Source organism: Tachyglossus aculeatus, chromosome 1 (genome assembly GCF_015852505.1).
Source record: "Tachyglossus aculeatus isolate mTacAcu1 chromosome 1, mTacAcu1.pri, whole genome shotgun sequence".
Taxonomy (NCBI): Eukaryota; Metazoa; Chordata; class Mammalia; order Monotremata; family Tachyglossidae; genus Tachyglossus; species Tachyglossus aculeatus.
Window position 1 is genome coordinate 24,968,177 of NC_052066.1, and position 22,321 is coordinate 24,990,497.

Below are 22,321 nucleotides of genomic sequence, written 5' to 3' on the forward strand. Positions count from 1 at the left end.
GTAGGGTAAATGAATAAGGATGCTTTGTAATGCATATCGAAGTTTAAAAATGATAGGTAAATGCCAATTACCCAATTATTTTAGAAATACAGGCAGTCTCTTACCATTTAAGACTTAAATTCGGATTACACTGTTTTTAAAGTGGCCTTGGTGGCTGTCAGTGGAGCACACTGTATGACCCACAGCATATGCAACACAGGAGTCAGAAGGTCATGGGTTCTAATCCCAGCTCTGCCACTTGTCTGCTCGGTGGCCTTAGGCAAGTCACTTCACTTCTCTGGGCCTCAGTTCCCTCATCTGTAAAATGGGGATTGAGACCGTGAGCCCCACATGGGGCAGGGACCCTGTCCAACCCGATTTGCCAGTATCCACCTTAGTTCTTAGTACAGTGCCTGGCACATAGTAAGTGGTCACCAAATACCGTAATAATTATTATTGTACATTTCACTCATTTCTTTTAGACTGTGAGCCCACTGTTGGGTAGGGACTGTCTCTATATGTTGCCATCATGTACTTCCCAAGCGCTTAGTACAGTGCTCTGCACACAGTAAGCGCTCAATAAATACGATTGATTGATTGATTGATTTCCAGAAAAATAGAGAAGCAATGTAATCTAGTGAAAAGAACACGTGTCCTGGCCCTGTGGGTCAAACTGTTGGATCTGATTATCTTGTATCTAACAACAATAATAATAATAATATTTGTTAAGCATTTACTATGTGCCAAGTACTGTACTAAGCATGGGAGGTAGATACTCTCGTTGTGCACAGGAAATGTGGCTGCTAACTCTGTTGTACTGTACTCTCCCAACTGCTTAGTACAGGGCTCGGGCAAGTAGTAAGCACTCAATAAATACCATTGATTGATTGATAATCAGGTTGGACACAGTCCCTGTCCCTCATTGGGACACCTCTGGCCCGATCTCCACCTGACTGGGAGGGACAACTGGTTTTGAATCGCCACTATACAGATGAGGAAACATGCAAAGAGAAGTTAAGTGACTTATCCAAGCTCACCCGGCAGGCAAGTAGCAGAGCTACGTTTAAAACATAAGTCCTCTGACTCCTCAGAGAAGCAGCATGGCATAGTGGGTGGAGCACGAGCCTGGGTTCTAATCCCCACTCCACCACTTTTCTGCCATGTGACCTTGGGCAAGTCACTTTACCTCTCTGTGCCTTAGTTACCTCATCTGTGTAATGGGGATTGAGACTGAGAGTCCCACATGGGACAGGAACTGTTTCCAACCTGATTTGCTTGTATCCACCCCAGAGCTTAGTCCAGTGCCTGGCACATATTAAGCGCTTAAAAAATACCATTAATGTTATCATTATTATTATCCTGCTAGACCATGCTCTTTTCACTAGGTCATGGTGATTACCAGCACTTAGTATAGTGCTTGGCATGTCACTTAACTTCTTTGAGCCTCAGTTATCTCATCTGTAAAATGAGGATTAAGACTGTGAGCCCCCCGTGGGACAACTTGATCACCGTGTATCCACCCCCAGCGCTTAGAACAGTGCTCTGCACATAGTAAGCGCTTAACAAATCCCATTATTATTATTATTATTATTATTAACAGTAATTCCTTGTGGTCGGGGAATGTGTCTACCAACTCCGTTGTGTTCTCCCAAGAGATTAGTTGAGTGCTCTGTATAGAGTAAACGCTCAATCATTACCATGAATTGATAATTACCACAGTTATTTTTCTTATGTACCAATCCTGATGGAAGTGTGTTCAGTAATCAATCAATCAATCGTATTTATTGAGCGCTTACTGTGTGCAGAGCACTGTACTAAGCATTTGGGAAGTACAACTTGGCAACATATAGAGACATTCCCTACCCAATAGTGGGCTCACAGTCTAGAAGGGGGAGACAGAGAACAAAACCAAACATATTAACAAAATAAAATAAATAAAATAGATATGTACAAGTAAAATAAATAAATAAATAGAGTAATAAATATGTACAGTACCTTCCCTCCACTTGGACTCTTAAACAGTGTGCTCTCCCAAGGGACAGGAACAGGGATTATGTCTCATTTCCCACCTGTGTTTTCTCTCCCAGCGCTTAGTATAGTGCCCTGCACAAAGTAAGCACTTAATAAATACTAGTACTACTACTATTTCCATTACTTGTTTTGAAAGGAGATGATTAGAATGATGGTATTTGATTATATTCTTTGACAAAGTGGACTGGGGAAAGGAAATGGCAAGTACCATGTGGGGCTGGGCCTGTTGTACTGTTGTGTGAACAAGGCCCCATAATAAATAATTGCTGGGTTTTCATTTGTGTGTGTGTGTGTGTGTTGTGTGTGTGTGTGTGTGTGTGCCTTTGTGGTATCACGTTAAGCCTATGGGGAATGGGAAAATGGAAACTCTCCTAAGCTTCTTGGCATCTTGGTGCAAGATGATAGAAGAAAAGGAGATAATAGGAGAAAAAGAGTAACACTAAATTCCAGATATATTATATAGTGTGCACTTGATAATGCACACTAACCCACCTGACTTGGTTGAATTTATCGTGAAATAAGAGGAAGAGAACATAACAATGAGCTCCTTCTGTGCCACGGCACAGATGATCTTTCATCACCAGCCCAGAAGTAATGGTGGAGATCGGGCCAGAGATGTCAGTGACTTCTCAAAAATTCATTGCTCTTCCGAGGAGCTCGGAGCACTTTCCATCTCATTTATCTTCAGTGGCTTTTTAATGAAAATGACTTTTCCCAAACATCTTTTGGAAGTTAGTGATGAGGAAATCAATTCTCCATTTTATAGATAGAGAGACTGAAAACCTACGGATAAATTCCCTTATTTCCAGAAGACCCCGCTGGTTCTTAACTAGTAGATTTTTATGTTTACCTTACTCAAAATTTCACTAGTTTTTGAAGTATTTTACTCTTCAGCCTCCGCAACTCTTTCATTCCACCTCCTTCTTACCAGTGCTTCTCTTATCTTGACAATAGCATGTTTGTGCACATAATTGCACCATTTTTCCACGCAATTTTTGTGGCAATAAAACTTGGGTGGGGCAGTTCTGTAGGTCATATAAGAATGACATCTAGCAGTAAGGCGGGGAGGAGGAAAAGAGATGAGTCAAAAAGGAGGAGGAGGAGGAGAAAATGGAGGAGGGACAACCTGATCACCCATGAACCCATGACCTCTGACTCCAAAGCCCGGGCTCTTTCCACTGAGCCACGCTGCTTCTCTAACATAATGTTAGTATGCCCTAACATAAATTCATATCTAATTTGTTTGGTTTTTTAATGGCATTTGTTAGAATTTAGTGGAGAAGAAGGTAAGAGGGCACTGAAGGCAGGTGCTTATTTTTGCTGCGCTCCCCCAATAGCCACTCACCACACCACACCTTACCTACCGTGCTGCGCTGTGGCCGCCTCCTCCTCCTCCTTCTGAGGCCCGCACCCCTATCACTGTTTGGTTGCCCCTTACCAGGCTGCAGACTGTAGACTATAAGCCCATTGTGGGCAGGGATTATCTCGCGTTATGGCTGTATTGTACTTTCCAAGCGCTTAGTACGGTGCTCTGCACCCAGTGTGCACTCAATAAATACAATTGAGTGAATGAATGAAATGCAGGCCCAGACCAGGGGCTACTCCAGACCCCTCCTCCTCCTTACCTCCCCACCCCCCGGCCTCAGTGGGCCCCTTCCTCATCATTTCCAAGGGGCGGTAATTCAGTGGTACAAAAGGCAACCTTTTCTTTCCCCCTCAAAAATTGGTGAGGGACAGTTAGTTATGCAATGGAGACCACTGCAAGCGTAAATACGGATAAGCTCCGGGTGCTGTCTTGGGAATTAGTTATTTGTAAGGAGAGGCAGAGAACCCCTCTTTGTGACATGATAGTCTGCTTTGTAAATCTTCTTTGCAAGTAATAATAATAATAATAATGATGGCATTTATTAAGCACTTAGAGCAAAGCACTGCTCTAAGCACTGGAGAGGTTACAAGGTGATGAGGTTGCCCCATGTGGGGCTCACAGTCTTAATCCCCATTTTCCAGATGAGTTAACTGAGGCCCAGAGAAGTTAAGTGACTTGCCCAAAGTCACACAGCTGACAGTTGATGGACCCGGGATTTGAACCCATGGCCTCTGACTCCAAAGCCCGGGCTCTTTCCACTGAGCCACGCTGCTTCTCTAACATAATGTTAATATGCCCTAACATAAATTCATATCTAATTTGTTTTTTTAATGGTATTTGTTAAGCGCTTACTATATGCCAGGCAGTGTACTAAGCACTGGGGTAGATACAAGCTAATCAGATGGGAGGACACAGTCCTTGTCCCCATTTTACAGATGAGGGAACTGAGGCTCAGAGAAGCCAAGTGATTTGCCCGAGGTCACACAGCAGACAAGTGGCCGAGCCAGGATTAGGACCCAGGTCCTTTGTCTCCCAGGCCTGAGCTCTTTCCACTAGGCCATACTGCTTCCCCATCACTAGCCATTGCTTGGTTTTTAATGTCTCGGGATGTGTTTTCATACCATGTGCTGACAGAATATTCTGCTGGTTTATAGACCACAGTGGATTTGCCATCTTTGAGAAAACCAACAATGAAACAGAAAAAGCAAGAAGGGTGACGGAGAAAGGGGGTAACAGTGAAAGGCAGAAGTAGTAGAGGTTATGAGAATTTTTCTGAGAAGGAGGAGATCTGGTTTGGAGGATTACGATTAGAGGGCTGTTCTGGGAATAGGCAGTGATGTAGAAAATTCACAGATCCAGAAATAAAATAATAGACAGACTTCAGGATAGACTTTAAATAGAGAGGAAATATTAAAGTGGGAAGAAACCAAGAGCATTGTGTAAATAGGATCGATCAATTAATGGTACTTATTGAGCGCTTACTACATGCAGAACACTGTACTAAGCACTTGGGAGGGGACAATACATGTCGGGAAACACAATCCCTGTGCACGAGGAGCTTATGGTCTTGAGAAGGGAGGTAGATATTAAAATAAGTTACGGGTGGGGAAATGGCAAAGTGTGAAGATATGTATTTAAGGGTGGGAGTGAGATGAATATCAAGTGCTTAGTGTGTACAGAGCCATAGGCAGAGGCAACACAGAAGGGAAAGCAATCAGAGTGCCTGTGTGGGAAATCAAATTGTAAATCTCAAATTGAGAATGGAGCAGTTCAGGAAAGGAAATGATGCCGATGTATCTCTAAGAAAATAAGATACTTTGAAGCAAAACCAGAGACGAAAAATAAGGAAGAAGAGAGCCAAAGCCAAGTGAACCGGATGCAGTAGAGATTGTTAAGCAGCATGAGAGGAAGGGGTGGAAGACGGAGCCCAAGGGTCCCTTGAAATTGGGAAAGGAGAAAAAAAAGATTGGAATTTGGGCACCTTCAGCGTTACTACTTTGCGAAGAAGTTGGGGAATCTGGCCAGTGTGACATCAATCAATCAATTGACAGCAGTCAGTCAATCAGGGGTATTTATTGAGCACTTACTGTGTGCGGAGCACTGTACTAAGGAGTTGGGAGAATTAGTAGACACATTCCCTGCCCATTCATTGAGCTACTCTTTCGGGGTTCCAAGCGCCTCAGTTTGAGACATATCCAAGCCGAAGGGGGTGGACTGGACTGGATAGAGCTCCTCGTTTAGGGATGCTTAAGAAGACTGGACCGCATTTGAGACCTCCTAAGGTTTCAGTAAACTTGGTGAAAGCCTGGGGAATTCAAACAGAACTAGGACCACGTTGTTTGAAAGAGTTTTTAAGAGCATTTTTTTCCTTTTTATGGGTGAACAAGGTCATTATTTGCTTCACTCCAGGAATATGTATATTTGGAATGATTACAGTGCCATGATTAAGAATAAGGGATTCGTTATCCAGTGCTTTTAATTTTGAGTGCTGTATTTGAGCTGATGTCTGTTCTGCTGGCTTGTTTTGTTTAAATTAGCTTTAATTTCAATATTGTAAGTTTATTGCTAGCATCATGTTTTAGTACTGTAGTTTTCTAAAACGGGCTGAGAGGGAAGAGGATTAAAATCATAGTTCTGCATAGGAAATTATAGTTTTCCTCTTAGGTTGAAATTGTTGTGTTCAGTTCAGATTTCATCGTTCAGTGTATTTTCTCTCTCTTTTCCAGATAGTGGTTCAGGCCTTGCAATGTTCCCATTACTCCATTCTTTGGCAGTTGGTGAAAATCACTGAAGGCTCTCCTTCCAAAGTAAGTAAGGGTTTCTATAGCTACGGCTATTACGTTGCAAACTGAATCCGCTTGCATCAATTCATTATGTGAATTCTTCTGCTGCCGCCTACAGTAAATGACGTTTATTGATCCATCAGTATCGGAAGCTGTCTTACTGCTTCCTCATGAGAATTTTGGATTGTTGCCCATAAGAAGGCTACAACCCGTGTGTTGTTTGTTAAGGAGGCAGTCTTTCTGCCATAAATGATGCCCAGAGAAATGGGGACGGGGGAATCATAATCTTCTGAGGAGGGTGACAGCTTCTTTTTGACTACCACTGTTGGGATTGTGTTCGCACAACTTTGAGGGTCCAGAAATTCTGCAGCTAAGAAGGTTGTTGGCCTCCAAAGGATTTTCCTGATTTTATTCCCTCAAGAAGACCAAATCCCTGAATCGTCCTACTTCTCCTTAAATCAATACACAATGGGGAGAGCTCTTTTGAGACGGTCTTCTTCAGCAGACTTGCCTCAGGGTGGATATAGACAAGAGCAAGTTGACCGTGGACCACATATGAAAACATTGTCCGTGTACTTTCCAAGCACTTAGTACAGTGCTCTGCACACAGTAAGCGCTCAATAAATGCTATTGAATGAATGAATCTCTCTACAGTACTTCACACCTTGCAGGCACTAAGGAAACACTATTGTTGTCTTGTATGAGTTGTCATCGGTGCCTAATGGCACTGCTGTTCAGTATAGCATTTCAGGAATGTTATAATAATTGAGCTTCTGGGATATGAAGTGGGGGGGGGAGAATTTCCAGGTCACAGACAGGATGCGGACAAAAGGTCAGCGGCCAGATAGATGAGCTCGAGATACAGTGAGTAGGTTGGCTGAACAGGAGCAAAGTGTAGTAGAAAATCAGCAAGATAAGGTAGTCGATCAAACAGTCCATTTATTGAGCACTTACTGTGTGTAGAGCAGTGTACTGAGAGCTTGGGAGAGTACAACACGACAATATAACTGGCACATTCCTGGCCCACAGTGAGCTTTCAGTCTAGAGGGAGAGACAGACATTAATATAAATGAATAAATTGCAAATATATACATAAGGCCTTTGGGGCTGGGGAGGGGTAATTAAAGGGAGCAAGTCAGGGTGACACAGAAGGGAGTGGGAAAAGAGGAAATGAGGGCTTAGGGAAGGCCTCTTGGAGATTATGTGCCTTCACTAAAGCTTTGAAGGTAGGGAGAGTAATAATAATAATAAGAAGAAGAAGAATAAGAATAATAGTATTTGTTAAGCGCTTACTCTGTGCAAAGCACTGTTCTAAGCACTGGGGGGATACAAGGTGATCAGGTTATCCCACATGGGGCTCACAGTCTTAATCCCCATTTTACAGATGAGGGAACTGAGGCCCAGAGAAGTTAAGTGACTTGCCCAAAGTCACACAGCTGACAATTGGCAGAGTCAGGATTTGAACCCATGACCTCTGACTCCAAAGCCTGTACTCTTTCCACTGAGCCACGCTGCTTCTCTCTGAGCTACGCTGCTTATAATAATTGTGCTTCTGGGATATGAAGGGGAGGAATTTCCAGGTCACAGACAGGATGTGAACAAAGGGTCAGCGGCCAGATAGACGAGCTCGAGATACAGTGAGTAGGTTGGCTGAACAGGAGCAAAGTGAGCGGCCTGGATTGTAGTAGAAAATCAGCAAGATAAGGTAGTCTATCAATCAGTCTATTTATTGAGCACTTACTGTGTGTAGAGCACTGTACTGAGAGCTTGGGAGAGTACAACACGACAATATAACTGGCACATTCCTGCCCACAGTGAGCTTTCAGTCTAGAGAGAGAGACAGACATTAATATAAATGAATAAATTGCAAATATGTACATAAGGCCTTTGGGGCTGGGGAGGGGTGATTAAAAGGAGCAAGTCAGAGTGACACAGAAGGGAGTGGGAAAAGAGGAAATGAGGGCTTAGGGAAGGCCTCTTGGAGATTATGTGCCTTTATTAAAGCTTTGAAGGTAAGGAGAGTAATAATGATAATAATAATAATAATAATAATAATAATAATAATAATAATAATAATGGTATTTGTTAAGTGCTTACTCTGTGCAAAGCACTGTTCTAAGCACTGGGGGGATACAAGGTGATCAGGTGGCTCACAGTGTTCACCCCCATTTTCCAGATGAGGGAACTGAGGCACAGAGAAGTTAAGTGACTTGCCCAAAGTCATACAGCTGACAACTGGCAGAGCCGGGATTAGAACCCATGACCTCTGACTCCCAGCCCCATGCTCTTTCCATGGAGCCACACTGCTTCTCTGTCAGTGATGTCTGTCAGGGAAAAAAGGAAGGCATTGCAGGCCAGAGGCGTGACGTTTGCGAGAAGTCAGAGGCGTGATAGACGAGATTGAGGTACAATAAGTAGGTTGTCATTAGAAGAGTGGAGTGTGCGGGCTGGGTTGTAGTAAGAGAGTAGTGAGGTGAGAGGTAGGAGGGGGAGAGCTGATTCAGTCCCGTAGTGCCAATAGTGAGGAGTTTCCGTTTGACGTGGAAGTAGATGGGCAACCACTGGAGGTTCTTGAGGAGTGGGGAAACATGGACTGAATGGATTTTAGGAAAATGATCCAAGCACCAGAGTGAAGTATGGGCTGGTGTGGGGAGAGGCCTGTTTCAACTCCTCGGTACTGTGGGGAAGATTGAGGAATGTCAGAAAGGCAAATGCTGAGGACAGGGGCAGAAGGAAAGAAAAGGGAGACCGCAGAGGCGGCTGAAAAATCAGGAGCCAGACTTCACCAATGGCAGAGAGATTGAGAGTGAACGAAACGGACAGTAACTGGTAGAATCGGTATATGGAGTATTCCAGAGGCGAAGGTGAAAAGAGAATGAAGAAAGTGTTGTAAAGAGAGTAAAAGAATACATATGTGGACCAAAGTGGAATAAGTAGAGAATAGTAAAATGGCAGGGATCCCTGATGTGGGAAAGGTCACCCGAAATTGGAAAACCTTCATCTCTCTGAAATGGCATCAGAGTCATCGCGCCTAACGGCACAGGGTGGACTGAGGCCGCTTCCCAAGGTCTTCCAGACGGAGGAAACTGCGATCCTTTAATTAGCGGGCTTCAGAAAGGAAGATGCATCACTAGCCCTCGAGGGTCTTTCTTCCCAACTCGATTGATAGCAGGCCATCAGAGAAGCAGCGTGGCTCAGTGGAAAGAGCCCGGGCTTTGGAGTCAGAGTCATGGGTTCAAATCCCGGCTCCGCCACTTGTCAGCTATGTGACTTTGGGCAAGTCACTTCACTTCTCTGGGCCTCAGTTCCCGCATCTGTAAAATGGGCATTAAGACTGTGAGCCCCACGTGGGACAACCTGGTCACCTTGTAACCTCCCCAGCGCTTAGAACAGTGCCTTGCACATAGTAAGCGCTTAATAAATGCCATCATTATTATTATTACCGTCAAGAAATGAAAGGAGACACCATGAGCCCGGCAGAGTTCCAGCCGGCCTCGCTCATCATCACGTTCCGTTTTCAGCCCCGTTAGGCAAGGTGATGTTGGCAGGGGAGGGAACAGTTTGTGATCCGCCTTGCTTCCATCACCGCCCCTGTACTCCTTCAGGCTCCCTGCCAAGGCAGGAACTCCGGCCAGATGGTGGGGGTGGCTTAGCTTCATCTCTGTTCTGCCACTTGGATTTTTTTGGGCTGGATCCTCCGGAGTCGCTCTCTCCACCAGGAGCCCGGGAAGCAGCCTATCAATGGTAGAAGGAGGGAGTAGCGGGGGAGAAAAGAAGGGATTGAGGCCATGGCGTGGCTCAGTGGAACGAACACGGGCTTGGGAGTCAGAAGCCTTAGGTTCTAATCCCGGCTCCGTCACTTGTCAGCTGTGTGACTTTGGGCAAGCCACTTAACTTCTCTGTGCCTCAGTTACCGCATCTGTAAAATGGGGATTAATTCAATTCAATCATATTTATTGAGCGCTTACTGTGTGCAGAGCACTGGACTAAGCACTTGGGAAGTACAAGTTGGCAACATATAGAGACGGTCCCTACCCAACAGTGGGCTCACGGTCTAGAAGGGGGAGATGGACACCAAAATAAAACATGTAGGCAGGTGTCAGAGTCATCAGAACAAATAGAATTGAAGCTATATGCACATCATTAACAAAAATAATAGAATAGTAAATATGTACAAGTAAAATAGAGTAATAAATCTGTACAAATATATATACGAGTGCTGTGGGGAGGGGCAGGAGGTAGGGCGGGGGGATGGGGAGGAGGAGAGGAAAAGGGGGGCTTAGTCTGGGAAGGCCTCCTGGAGGAGGTGAGCTCGCAGTAGGGCTTTGAAGGGAGGAAGAGAGCTAGCTTGGCGGATGGGTGGAGGGAGGGCATTCCAGGCCAGGGGGAGGACGTGGGCCGGGGGTTGACGGCGGGACAGGCGAGAACGAGGCACGGTGAGGAGATTAGCGGCAGAGGAGTGGAGGGTGCGGGCTGGGCTGGAGAAGGAGAGAAAGGAGGTGAGGTAGGAGGGGGCGAGGGGATGGACAGCCTTGAAGCCCAGGGGGAGGAGTTTCTGCCTGATGCGCAGATTGATTGGTAGCCACTGGAGATTTTTGAGGAGGGGAGTAATATGTCCAGAGCGTTTCTGGACAGAGATAATCCAGGCAGCAGCATGAAGTATGGATTGAAGTGGAGAGAGACACGAGGATGGGAGATCAGAGAGAAGGCTGGTGCAGTAGTCCAGACGGGATAGGATGAGAGCTTGAATGAGCAGGGTAGCGGTATGGATGGAGAGGAAAGGGCGGATCTTGGCAATGTTGCGGAGCTGAGACCGGCAGGTTTTGGTGACGGCTTGGATGTGAGGGGTGAATGAGAGAGAGGAGTCGAGGATGACAACATGGTTGTGGGTTTGTGAGACGGGAAGGATGTTAGTGCCGTCTACAGGGACGGGAAAGTCAGGGAGAGGGCAGAGTTTGGGAGGGAAGATAAGGAGTTCAGTCTTGGACTGTGAGCCCCACGTGGGACAAGCTGATTACCTTGTATCCCTCCCAGCGCTTAGAACAGTGCTTGGCACATAGTGAGTGCTTAACAAATACCATTATTGTTATTATTGTTATTATTATTCAAGGGGGCAACTTACCTTCTTTTCTCCCCCTCCGGACTATAAATTCACTGTGTGCAAGGACTGTCATATTTGTACTCTCCCAAGCGCTTAGTCCGGTGCTCTGCGCACAGTGAGCGCCCAGTAAATACCATTGATCAGTTACAATTGATTCTATCCCATGGCACTATGCCCTCAAGCAGACCTAGGAAAACGGAAGCTCTGATGAGATTTTATAACTGAGTTGAGCCGAGCAGCCTCTCATTTCCATTCATCCTGTTTAAATCAATCAACCAGTCACTGGTGTTTATTGAGCACTTATCAATAATAATAATAATAATGTATTAAGTGCTTACTTCGTGCCAAGCACTGTACTAAGCACTAGCGTAGATACAAGTTAATCAGGTTGTCCCAGTCTTAATCCTCATTTTACAGATGAGGTAAGTGAGGCACCGAGGAGTTAACTGACTCGCCCAAAGCCACACATCTTTTAAATGGTGAAGCTGGGATTAATAATAATATTAATAATAATGTTGGTATTTGTTAAGTGCTTACTATGTGCACAGCACTGTTTTAAGCACTGGGGAGGTTACAAGGTGATCAGGTTGTCCCACGGGAGGCTCACAGTCTTCATCCCCATTTTACAGATGAGGCGACTGAGGCCCAGAGAAGTGAAGTGACTTGCCCAAAATCACACAGCTGACAATTGGCGGAGCCGGGATTTGAACCCATGACCTTTGACTCTTTCCTCTGAGCCACGCTGCTCTTTCTATTAAGCTACATTAGTGTGTGCAGCACACTGTACTAAGCGCTTGGGAGAGTTCAACAGTCGGTAGGCACGTTCCCTGCCCACAGTGAGCTTAGAATCTAGAGGGAGAGACAGGCATGAATATAAAAAAATAATTTATAGATGCATTCATAAGTGCTGTGGGGTTGAGAGTGAGGCAAATGCCAAATGCCCAAAGGTTCCAGATCCAAATGTATAAATGATACAGTTGGGAGATGGAGCTGGGGGGGAAAGGCGTTAATCGGGGAAGGCTTCTTGGATGAGATGTGACTTTAATGGGCTTTGAAGGTGAGGAGGATGGTGGTTGGTGTACGGAGAGGGGGAAATCAATCAATCAATTGTATTTATTGAGCGCTTACTATGTGCAGAGCACTGTACTAAGCACTTGGGAAGTACAAATTGGCATCACATAGAGACAGTCCCTACCCAACAGTGGGCTTACAGTCTAAAAGGGGGAGACAGAGAACAGAACCAAACATACCAACAAAATAAAATAAGTAGGATAGAAATGTACAAGTAAAATAAATAAATAAATAAATAAATAAATAAATAAATAGAGTAATAAATATGTACAACCATATATACATATATACAGGTGCTGTGGGGAAGGGAAGGAGGTAAGATGGGGGGATGGAGAGGGGACGAGGGGGAGAGGAAAGAAGGGGCTCAGTCTGGGAAGGCCTCCTGGAGGAGGTGAGCTTTCAGCAGGGCCTTGAAGGGAGGAAGAGAGCTAGCTTGGCGGATGGGCAGAGGGAGGGCATTCCAGGCCCGGGGGATGACGTGGGCCGGGGGTCGATGGCGGGAAAGGACAGGGAGTATGTCCAACCTGATTAGCTTGTATCCACCCCAGCACTTTGTACAGTGCCTGGCACAAAGTACAGTGCTTAACAAATACCATTATTATTATTGTTATTATTATGCAGTATCGTCTGAGGCTTTGTTTTTTCCGTGTATTAAAATGCTTTCTTTGCTCTCTTTGTGAGATTGTTGTGGGCAGGGAATGTGTCTGTCATACTGGCAGATTGCACTCTCCCAAGCACTTAGTACAGTGCTCTACACACCATAAGCAGCGTGGCTCAGTGGAAAAGAGACCGGGCTTTGCAGTCAGAGGTCATGGGTTCAAATCTCGGCTCTGCCAATTGTCAGCTGTGTGACTTTGGGCAAGTCACTTCACTTCTCTGGGCCTCAGTTCCCTCATCTGTAAAATGGGGATGAAGACTGTGAGCCCACCATTGGACAACCTGATCACCTTGTAACCTCCCCAGCGCTTAGAACAGTGCTTTGCATGTAGTAAGCGCTTAATAAATGCTATTACTATTATTATTATTATTATTATTAATAATAAATACTATGGGTAGGGACCGTCTCTATATGTTGCCAACTTGTACTTCCCAAGCGCTTAGTACAGTGCTCTGCACACAGTACGCGCTCCATAAATACGATTGAATGAATAAATGAAGGGGTTTCCAGTCAAAGGGAGGCACTAGAGGAGCAAAGCGTGCGGGCTGGCTTGTAGGAGGAGATGAGTGAGGGAAGGTAGGAGGGGGCAAGGTGATTGAGTGCTTTCAGCCCGATTCTAAGGAGATAATAATAATAAATAATAATTTGGTATTTGTTAAGCGCTTACTATGTGCAAAGCACTGTTCTAAGCGCTGGTGAGGATACGAGGTGATCAGGTTGTCCCACGTGGGGCTCACAATCTTAATCCCCATTTTACAGAGATTCTGTTTGATGCAGCAGTGATTGGACAACCACCGGAGGTTCTCTTTCACCCTCTACCTATGATCCCCTTGTCTTCCTTTTTCCCCTCTCCCAGTCTCCATTGCTTCCAATTTACAATCAGTTTTTCAGGAATGCTGGGCGTCGTTCAGGAAAGTTTGTTTTGTGATTCTCTTGCCACGGCCAATGCCATATGCTTGCGCACCACGGTTTCTTCCAACACCAGATTGTGCTCTATCCAAACAGACCTGCACCAAAGGAAAAATGTTTCCTAATTCTGCTGTCGAATGATATCAAAAATGTGTAGCGAAAGCACGCTTTCTAGAAGAACTGACCCGGTTTACCCATTCCTCTCCTTAAACAAATCACTATTTCCTTTTTCCCCATTTCCACCACCCTCCCCACAAAAAAATCTGGATGGATCAAGCCTTTCATGCGGCTCCTACTTAACAGTAGAAGGATTTATGCATGACAGGTTAATGTTTTGGGGGCCATCTGGCATTTGTTCACTCTTCCAACCCCCTTTGGCGAAGCAGCGTGGGCTAGTGGAAAAGAGTGCGAGCCTGGGAATCAGAGGACTGGTGCTCTAATCCCGGCTCTGCCACTCGCCTGCTGTTTGACCTTGGGCAATTCAATTAACTTCTTGGTGCCTCAGTTTCCTCACCTGTAAAATGGGGGTTCCATACCTGTTCTCCCAGCTACTTATGCTATGAGCCATGTGTGGGCCAGGGGCTGTGTCTCATCTTCTTATATTGTATGTGCCCCAGCTCTTAGTGCAATCAATCAATCAATGGCATTTATTTATTTATTTTATTAAGTGATTACTGTGTGCAAAGCACCGTTCCAAGCACTGGGCACTGAGCACTTACTATGTGCAGAGCACTGTTCTAAGCACTAGGGAGAATACAACACAACAGAATGAGCAGGCACGTTCCCTGTCCATAATGACCTAAAAATCTAGAGATGCTTGACACAGCAAGCAGCTCATTATAATAATAATAATAATATGGTGGCATTTGTTAAGTTCTTACTATGTGCAAAGCACTGTTCTAAGCGCTGGGGAGGTTACAAGGTGATCAGGTTGTCCCACGGGGGGCTCACAGTCTTAATCCCCACTTTACAGATGAGGTAACTGAGGCACAGAGAAGTTAAGTGACTTGCCCAAAGTCACACAGCTGACAATTGGCGGAGCCAGGATTTGAACCCATGACCTCTGACTCCAAAGCCCAGGCTCTTTCCACTGAGCCACGTTGCTTCTCTTAGCCACACTGCTTCTCTTGGCAGGAAATGTGTCTACCAACTCAATTGTATCATACTCTCCCAAGCACTTGGTACAGTGCTCAGCACACGGTAGTAAGTGCTCAATAAATTTGATTGATTGAATAAATATCACAATTATTATCATTAGGTACCTGGACATTAACATATGATATTAACACGTGGGCATTAACATACAGTCCCTCTAGACTGTAAGCTTGTTGTGGGTAGGGAAAGTGTCTGCTTATTGTTATACTGTACTCTCCCAAACGATTAGCATGGTGCTTTGCATGCAGTAAGTACTCAGCAAATGCAATCGAATGAATGAGCCTCCTCAGCAGACAGGTGAACAGACAGTTCCCAGTACTCTATTGGCGTGCAGCCCCTGAAGAAGGAGGCCTGTTTTTTGTCGTTGCTGTTCATTCATCAATATTTGTTGGGTGCCCAGTACCAAGTTCAGAGGTAATTACAAGAGGATCAGGTAGACACAGTTCCTCTCCTGCTTGGGACTCACTAAAGGGGCCACCTTGGAGTATATGAATTTTGTAAAATAAAAATTTTTTTAAATGTTAAATTCCATCCAATTTGACCCATTCAGGCATGGTAGTGGAGGCATACTTCCTCAAAAGGTGTAGAGAATACAACTAACATGAGCATCTCTTAAATTTGCCATTCTACGCTGAATGATGTATTCTCAACTAGGAAAAACAAAATTGGATTTCTTACAGGGCTTCCAACAGTTTAATTTCAGACTTTACCTCGTGGGTTTGGAGTCAAGTTATATGTTTTAGTACCCTGAACAATTTTCTTGGGCTTTGAGATTATTCCTCTGTGCAATTTCTACTAAAAGCTACTGATGATGATGATGGTGTTTATTAAGCACTTACTATGTGCAAAGCACTGTTCTAAGCGCTGGGGAGGTTACAAGGTGATCAGGTTGTCCCATGGGGGCTCACAGTCTTAATCCCCATTTTACAGATGAGGGAACTGAGGCACAGAGAAGTTAAGTGACTTGCCCAAAGTCACACAGCTGACAATTGATGGAGCCGGGATTTGAACCCATGACCTCCGACTCCAAAGCCCGGGCTCTTTCCACTGAGCCATGCTACTGCCCTGACCAACTTGAAATACAATTCTTGCTGCTAAAGAAACAGCATGGCCTAGTGGATAGAGCACGGAGTTGGGAGCCAGAGGACATGGGTTCTAATCCCAGTTCCACCACTCGTCTGCAGTGAGACCTTGGGCAAGTCACTTCGCTTCTCTGTGCCTCAGTTTCCTCATCTGAAAAATGGGGATTAATAACGTGAGCTCCATGTGGGACATGGACTGTGTTCAACCTGATTAGCTTGTATCTTCCCCAGCGCTTAGTACAGTGCCTGGCACATAGAAAGCACTTAACAAACACCATTATTATTATTTGTAGTAGTACAGTTCTCTGCACACAGTAAGTGCTCAATAAATACCGTTAATTGATTGCACAGACTCTTATCTTTTGACCTTCCTGCTATTCTATCACGATACCATCTTCAACACACAAACCTGCTAAAAAGGCAGGCAACTTCCCTTTTAGGTGCTATGCGCAGTAACTATATCATCATCATCATCAATCGTATTTATTGAGCGCTTAGTATGTGCAGAGCACTGTACTAAGCGCTTGGGAAGTACAAATTGGCAACATATAGAGACAGTCCCTACCCAACAGTGGACTCACTTAAAACAAGTTTCTTAGGTGCTTAAAAGTTGCAGAACTTTTGTGTTGCTCTGCATGGAGTAGCAGCGTGGCTGAGTGGGAGAAGCACAGGCTTAGGAGTCAGAGGTCATGGGTTCTGATCCCGGCTCCGCCACTTGTCAGCTGCGTGACTTGGGCAAGTCACTTCTCTGGGCCTCAGTTACCTCATCTGTAAAATGGGGATGAAGACTGTGAGCCCCACGTGGGACAACCTGATCACCTTGTATCCCCCCCAGCGCCTGGAACAGTGCTTGGCACATAGTAAGCGCTTAACAGAAACCATCATCATCATCATTATTATTATTGTCTTTTATATTTCATATGTATTGTATTGAATTTTTGCATTGGGAAAGAGCATGGAACTGGGTGTCAGGAGGCCCAAGTTCCCTTGGTGTTATCCTTGACTCCTCTTCTCTCATTCAACCCACATATTCAATCTGTCGTTCAGTCCTGTCAGTCCCACCTTGACGACATTACGAAAATCTGTCCTTTCCTCTCCATCCAAACTGCTACCACATTAATACAGTCACTCATCCTATCCCCCCTGGATTACCGCATCAGCCTCCTTGCTGACCTCCCAGCCTCCTGTCTCTCCCCACTCCAGTCCATACTTCACTTTGCTGCCCGGATTATTTTTCTACAAAAACATTAAGGACACGTCACCCCGCTCCTCAAGAAGCTCTAGTGGTTGCCCGTCCACCTTCACATCAAACGAATACTCCTCACCATTGGCTTTCCTCCTAGTTCGCTTCGCTTTTCTTCTTCTACAACCCAGAACGCACACTTTGCTCCTCTAATGCTGTCCTTCTCACTGTCCCTTGGTCTCACCTGTCTCGCCACGGACCCCTGGCCTACAACCTGCCTCGGCCTGGGACGTCCTCCCTCCTCAAATCCGACAGACAGTTACTCTCCCCGTCTTCAAAGCTTTATTGAAGGCATGTCTCCTCCAAGAGGCCCTTCCTCTTCTCCCACTCCCTTCTGTGTCACCCTGACTTTCTCCATTTGTTCTTCCCCCTTTCCATCCCACAGCACTTATGTACATATCTGTCATTTACTTATTTGTATTGACGTCTCTCTCCCCACTCTGGCCTGTAAGCTCGTTGTGGGCAGGGAATATGTCTGTTTATTGTTGTATTGTAGTTTCCCAAGATCTTTATACAGTGCTCTACAAACAGAAAGTGCTCAATAAATACAACTGAATAAGTGAATGAATGAATGCCAGTGCTGCCAAAGAATCAATCACAGAATATCTGTAGGCCTCAGTTTCCTCATCTGTGTAATGGGGATGTAATTTCTGCTCTCCGTACCTCTTACACTGTGGGTTAGAGACTGTGACCGATCTGCATATCCTGCATTCACCCAGCATTCTTCCTTTTGATTAAAAATGAAAACGTTAAGCTCAGATTTTCCTGCTTTTCCATTGTCACCAAGCTAGATTGCCTATATATCACAAGCCGCCCAAAATTGCCCCAGAAATAGACCGTTTTCAAGTGGCCTGTCTGGGGAAATGACCCCAGGCAGTATTGTGAAGCAGCGGGGCCTAGTGGATAGACCATGAATCTGGGTTTCAGAAGGGCTTGGGTTCTAATTCCGACTCTGCCACTTGTCTGCTGTGTAGTGAACTTGGGCAAGTCGCTTCACTTCTCTGGACCGCAGTTATCTCATCCGTAAAATGGGGATTATGACTGTGAGCCCCATGTGGGACAAGGACTGATTACCTTGATCCACCCCAGAACTTAGTACTTGGGCCAGAAGGAGAGGAAAGAGGTGGGCAGGAAGAATTGGGAGAGCGGGGAAAGAAGAGAGAAGGAATTGAAAAGAGGAAAGAGAAGAAAGGGGAAGAAAAGGAAAAAAAGCAAGTAGAGGGGAAGCAGCATGGACTAGTGGATAGTGCCTGGGAGTGTGAAGGATTATAGGCAGGTAACTTCTCTATGCTTTGGTTATATCATCTGTAAAATAGGGATTAAAATAATAATAATAATGGCATTTATTAAGCACTTACTATGTGCAGGCACTGTTCTTAAGCGCTGGGGAGTTTACAAGGTGATCAGGTTGTCCCACGGGGGGCTCACAGTCTTCATCCCCATTTGACAGATGAGCTAACTGAGGCCCAGAGAAGTGAAGTGACTGGCCCAAAGTCACACGGCTGACAATTGGCAGAGCCGGGATTTGAACCCATGACCTCTGACTCCAAAGCCCGGGCTCTTTCCACTGAGCCACGCTGCTAAAAGTGCGAGCCCCATATGGGTCATGGACTGTGTCCAACCTGATTAGCTGGTATCTACCCCAGCACTTAGTAAAGTACCTGGCCCAGAGTAAGTGAGTTCTAACATTGTCATCAAAGCAGACATTTGTTGTTTGAATGTAAGACCTCTTAGATCATTGGAATAAATGTGTCCTTTCTCTTGTGAAAACCTGAATTATTCATTGTGGAATTTAATTATTTGGGCCAGAGATGAGGCACTTGCCACGAGGTTAACATCCATCTGATATATAAATACTCAGTTGCAGTTTCAGGATTGCAGAAAGGAAAATGAAATGTTGGCAGCCTGTGTGGAGGGCTCTTCTGTTCAAAGACAGGTTAATTGGAACTTCACATGCCTATTCAGCGGTGCACGTGTGCATTTTAGAAGTGCGGCGAATAAAATGAATTTGGTTTTATAATTTACCGCGGATGTACTATTTTCTGCTTGTCGTTTCTTTTTTGGTTGTTTCCTTGGAAACGGTAAATGAGATGTTTGATGAATACCATTTCACAGTCTGAACGTATTTTGCAGGAGGATTTGCTGGTGTTGAGGAAAACTGTGAAGTCGTTTTTGGCTGTTTGCCAACAGTGCCTGTCAAATGTTAACACCCCAGTCAAAGAACAGGTAAGGAGATGCTAGTAAAAGGCCCATTATTGAAGAACTACAATTTTTCACAGTCACAAGATTCATTTAATTGGACATGGTTGCAAGAAACTGATGCTTCCAATTCTTTCAGAATACTGTCTGTCATTAGAGAACTGGGTAACCCAAGTAAGTGGAAAAAAACAAAAATTCTAAATTCATTCATTCATTCATTCAATCGTATTTATTGAGTGCTTACTGTGTGCAGAGCACTGTACTAAGCACTTGGGAAGTACAAGTATAAATAATTTAGAAAGAATGTAAAGGTTTATCCAGATCGTAAACAACTACTTTAAATTTTTTTAAGTAAATTTCATTATCAAAATCCAAGGAAGAAATTGGATAGAACGCAGTAGAATCTACTTTCTTGAACATTTTCATTTTAATAGATTTCGAACCGATTTCCATCCAGGCCAGGCCAAACATTAATTCGAATGTTTTTTTATGGTAGCATACTTTCTTTCCATGGTTTATTGCTACTTACAGTTGCTCTGATTCATTTCTTAAAGTGTAGGCACAACTCATTTGACTATTTGTTGCTTTACAGACAACTGAAAAGATACCGGTTTTCCCAAGAAACCCAGGGACAACTGAGGGAAATAACTGCATTAGATAGTTGAAATTAGCATTCATTCATTGTCATATTTATTGAGTGCTTACTGTATGCAGAGCACTGTACTAAGCACTTGGGAAGTACAAGTCGGCAACATATAGAGACGGTCCCTACCTAACAACGGGCTCACAGTCTAGAAGACGGGCTCACGGTCTAAATTTGATAGCAGTTGAAAAATTGTTGAATTTCTATTTTTTCCAAACTTGTAATCTCTAGCTATACTTGGATCTGTGTCCCCACCCTCAACCCCACAGCACTTATGTATGTATCTATAAATTATGTATTATAAATTATTTATTTTATTTTAATGTCTGTCTTCCCCTCTAGACTGTAAGCTCACCATGGGCAGAGAGTGTGTCAAGCAACTGTTACCGACTTGATAGCAATTGAAAAATGGTTGAATTTCTGTATTTTCCAAATTTGTAATCTCTAGCTATACTTGGATTTGTGTCCCTACCCTCAACCCTACAGCACTTGTATACCTGTCTATAAATTCTATATTATAAATTATTTATTTTATTTTAATGTCTGTCTTCCCCTCTAGACTTTAAGCTCACCGTGGGTAGGGAACGTGTCAAGCAGCTCTTGTATTGTACTCTCCTAAGCGCTTAGTACAGTGCTGGGCACATAGTTAGTGCTCAGTAAATGATTAAGCCTTCTGTGGGACAGGAACTGTAGCCAACCTGATTATCTTGTATCCACCCCCAGTGCTTAAAACAGTGACTGGCACATAGTAAGTGCTTAATAAATACCCCAATTATTATTAGTAGTAGTAGTAGAAGCAGCATAGCGTGTAGAAACAGCACGGCCCAGGGGATAGAGCAGAGGCCTCGGAGTCAGAAGGTCATGGGTTCTAATTGCGGTGCCACTACTTATCTGCTGTGTGACCTTGGGCAAGTCACCTCACTTCTCTATGCCTCACTTACCTCATCTGTAAAATGGGGATCGAGACCGTGAGCCCCACGTGGGACAGGGACTGTTTCCAACCCGATTTGCTTGTATCCATGCCAGCGCTCAGGACAGTGCCTGCGCAGAGTAAGCGCTTAACAAATGCCGTAATTATTATTAATAGTAGTAGTCGTAATAAACGCCATTGAGGCTGATGATGTAACGCAGACATTTTGTTTAATCCTGCTTGGTTTTAGGCCTTCATGTTGCTGTGTGACCTCTTGATGATTTTTAGCCACCAGCTAATGACAGGAGGCAGAGAGGGACTTCAACCATTGGTTTTTAACCCAGACACCGGACTCCAGGCTGAACTCCTCAGCTTCGTGATGGACCATGTCTTCATTGACCAGGATGAGGAGAACCAGAGCATGGGTATATCTATTTTCTTTAACATTCATCCAGTTTCCTTGGCCCCCAAACACCGGAGGGAAATTCCAAACCAATATCCACGTGTCTAAGTTATGTTCTCACCGTTTCTTCTCTCAGGAATGAACTTGTGTCAGAATAATCTGCCACCAGGTCCACTCTGTCCTTTAAACATCATCCCTAGCCCTCAACCATCTCTAGTTAAAAGGGTAAATGCTAAGAAGCAGCTTGGTTCAGTGGAAAAAGCACAGGCTTTGGAGTCAGAGATCATGGGTTCAAATCCTGGCTCCGCCAGTTGTCAGCTGTGTGACTTTGGGCAAGTCACTTCACTTCTCTGGGCCTCAGTTACCTCATCTGTAAAATGGAGATTAAGACTGTGAGCCCCCCGTGGGACAACCTTGATCACCTTGTAACCTCCCCAGCTATTAGAAAAGTGCTTTGCACGTAGTAAGCGCTTAGTAAATGCCATTATTATTATTATAAGTAGGATAGTAGTAAGTAGGATATATTTGGGGCTTTAAAAATAGGCACAAAATTGGTCACAGAGACTTCCACATGGCGAGGCTGGTTCTAGATGCAGAGACCAATGCACATTGCCAAATTAGACTGAAATTTCCCTTCTAATTAATGAGGCATTTATTAAGCGCTTACTATGTGCAAAGCACTGTTCTAAGCGCTGGGGAGGTTACAAGGTGATCAGGTTGTCCCACAGAGGGCTCACAGTCTTCATCCCCATTTTACAGATGAGGTAACTGAGGCCCAGAGAAGTGAA

At 44.6% G+C, this 22,321-nt stretch overlaps 1 protein-coding gene across 1 annotated transcript in view; it reads left to right on the top strand.

Annotated features, from left to right (window-relative positions):
• The window catches only part of STAG1 (stromal antigen 1), a 463,433-nt gene that overhangs the window by 405,617 nt on the left and 35,495 nt on the right, over window positions 1-22,321 (top strand). The window contains exons 22-24 of the mRNA XM_038759978.1: window positions 6,103-6,183; window positions 19,512-19,604; window positions 21,381-21,555. Coding sequence (XP_038615906.1) covers window positions 6,103-6,183; window positions 19,512-19,604; window positions 21,381-21,555 — 349 coding nt within the window. The remainder of the gene's footprint in view (window positions 1-6,102; window positions 6,184-19,511; window positions 19,605-21,380; window positions 21,556-22,321) is intronic.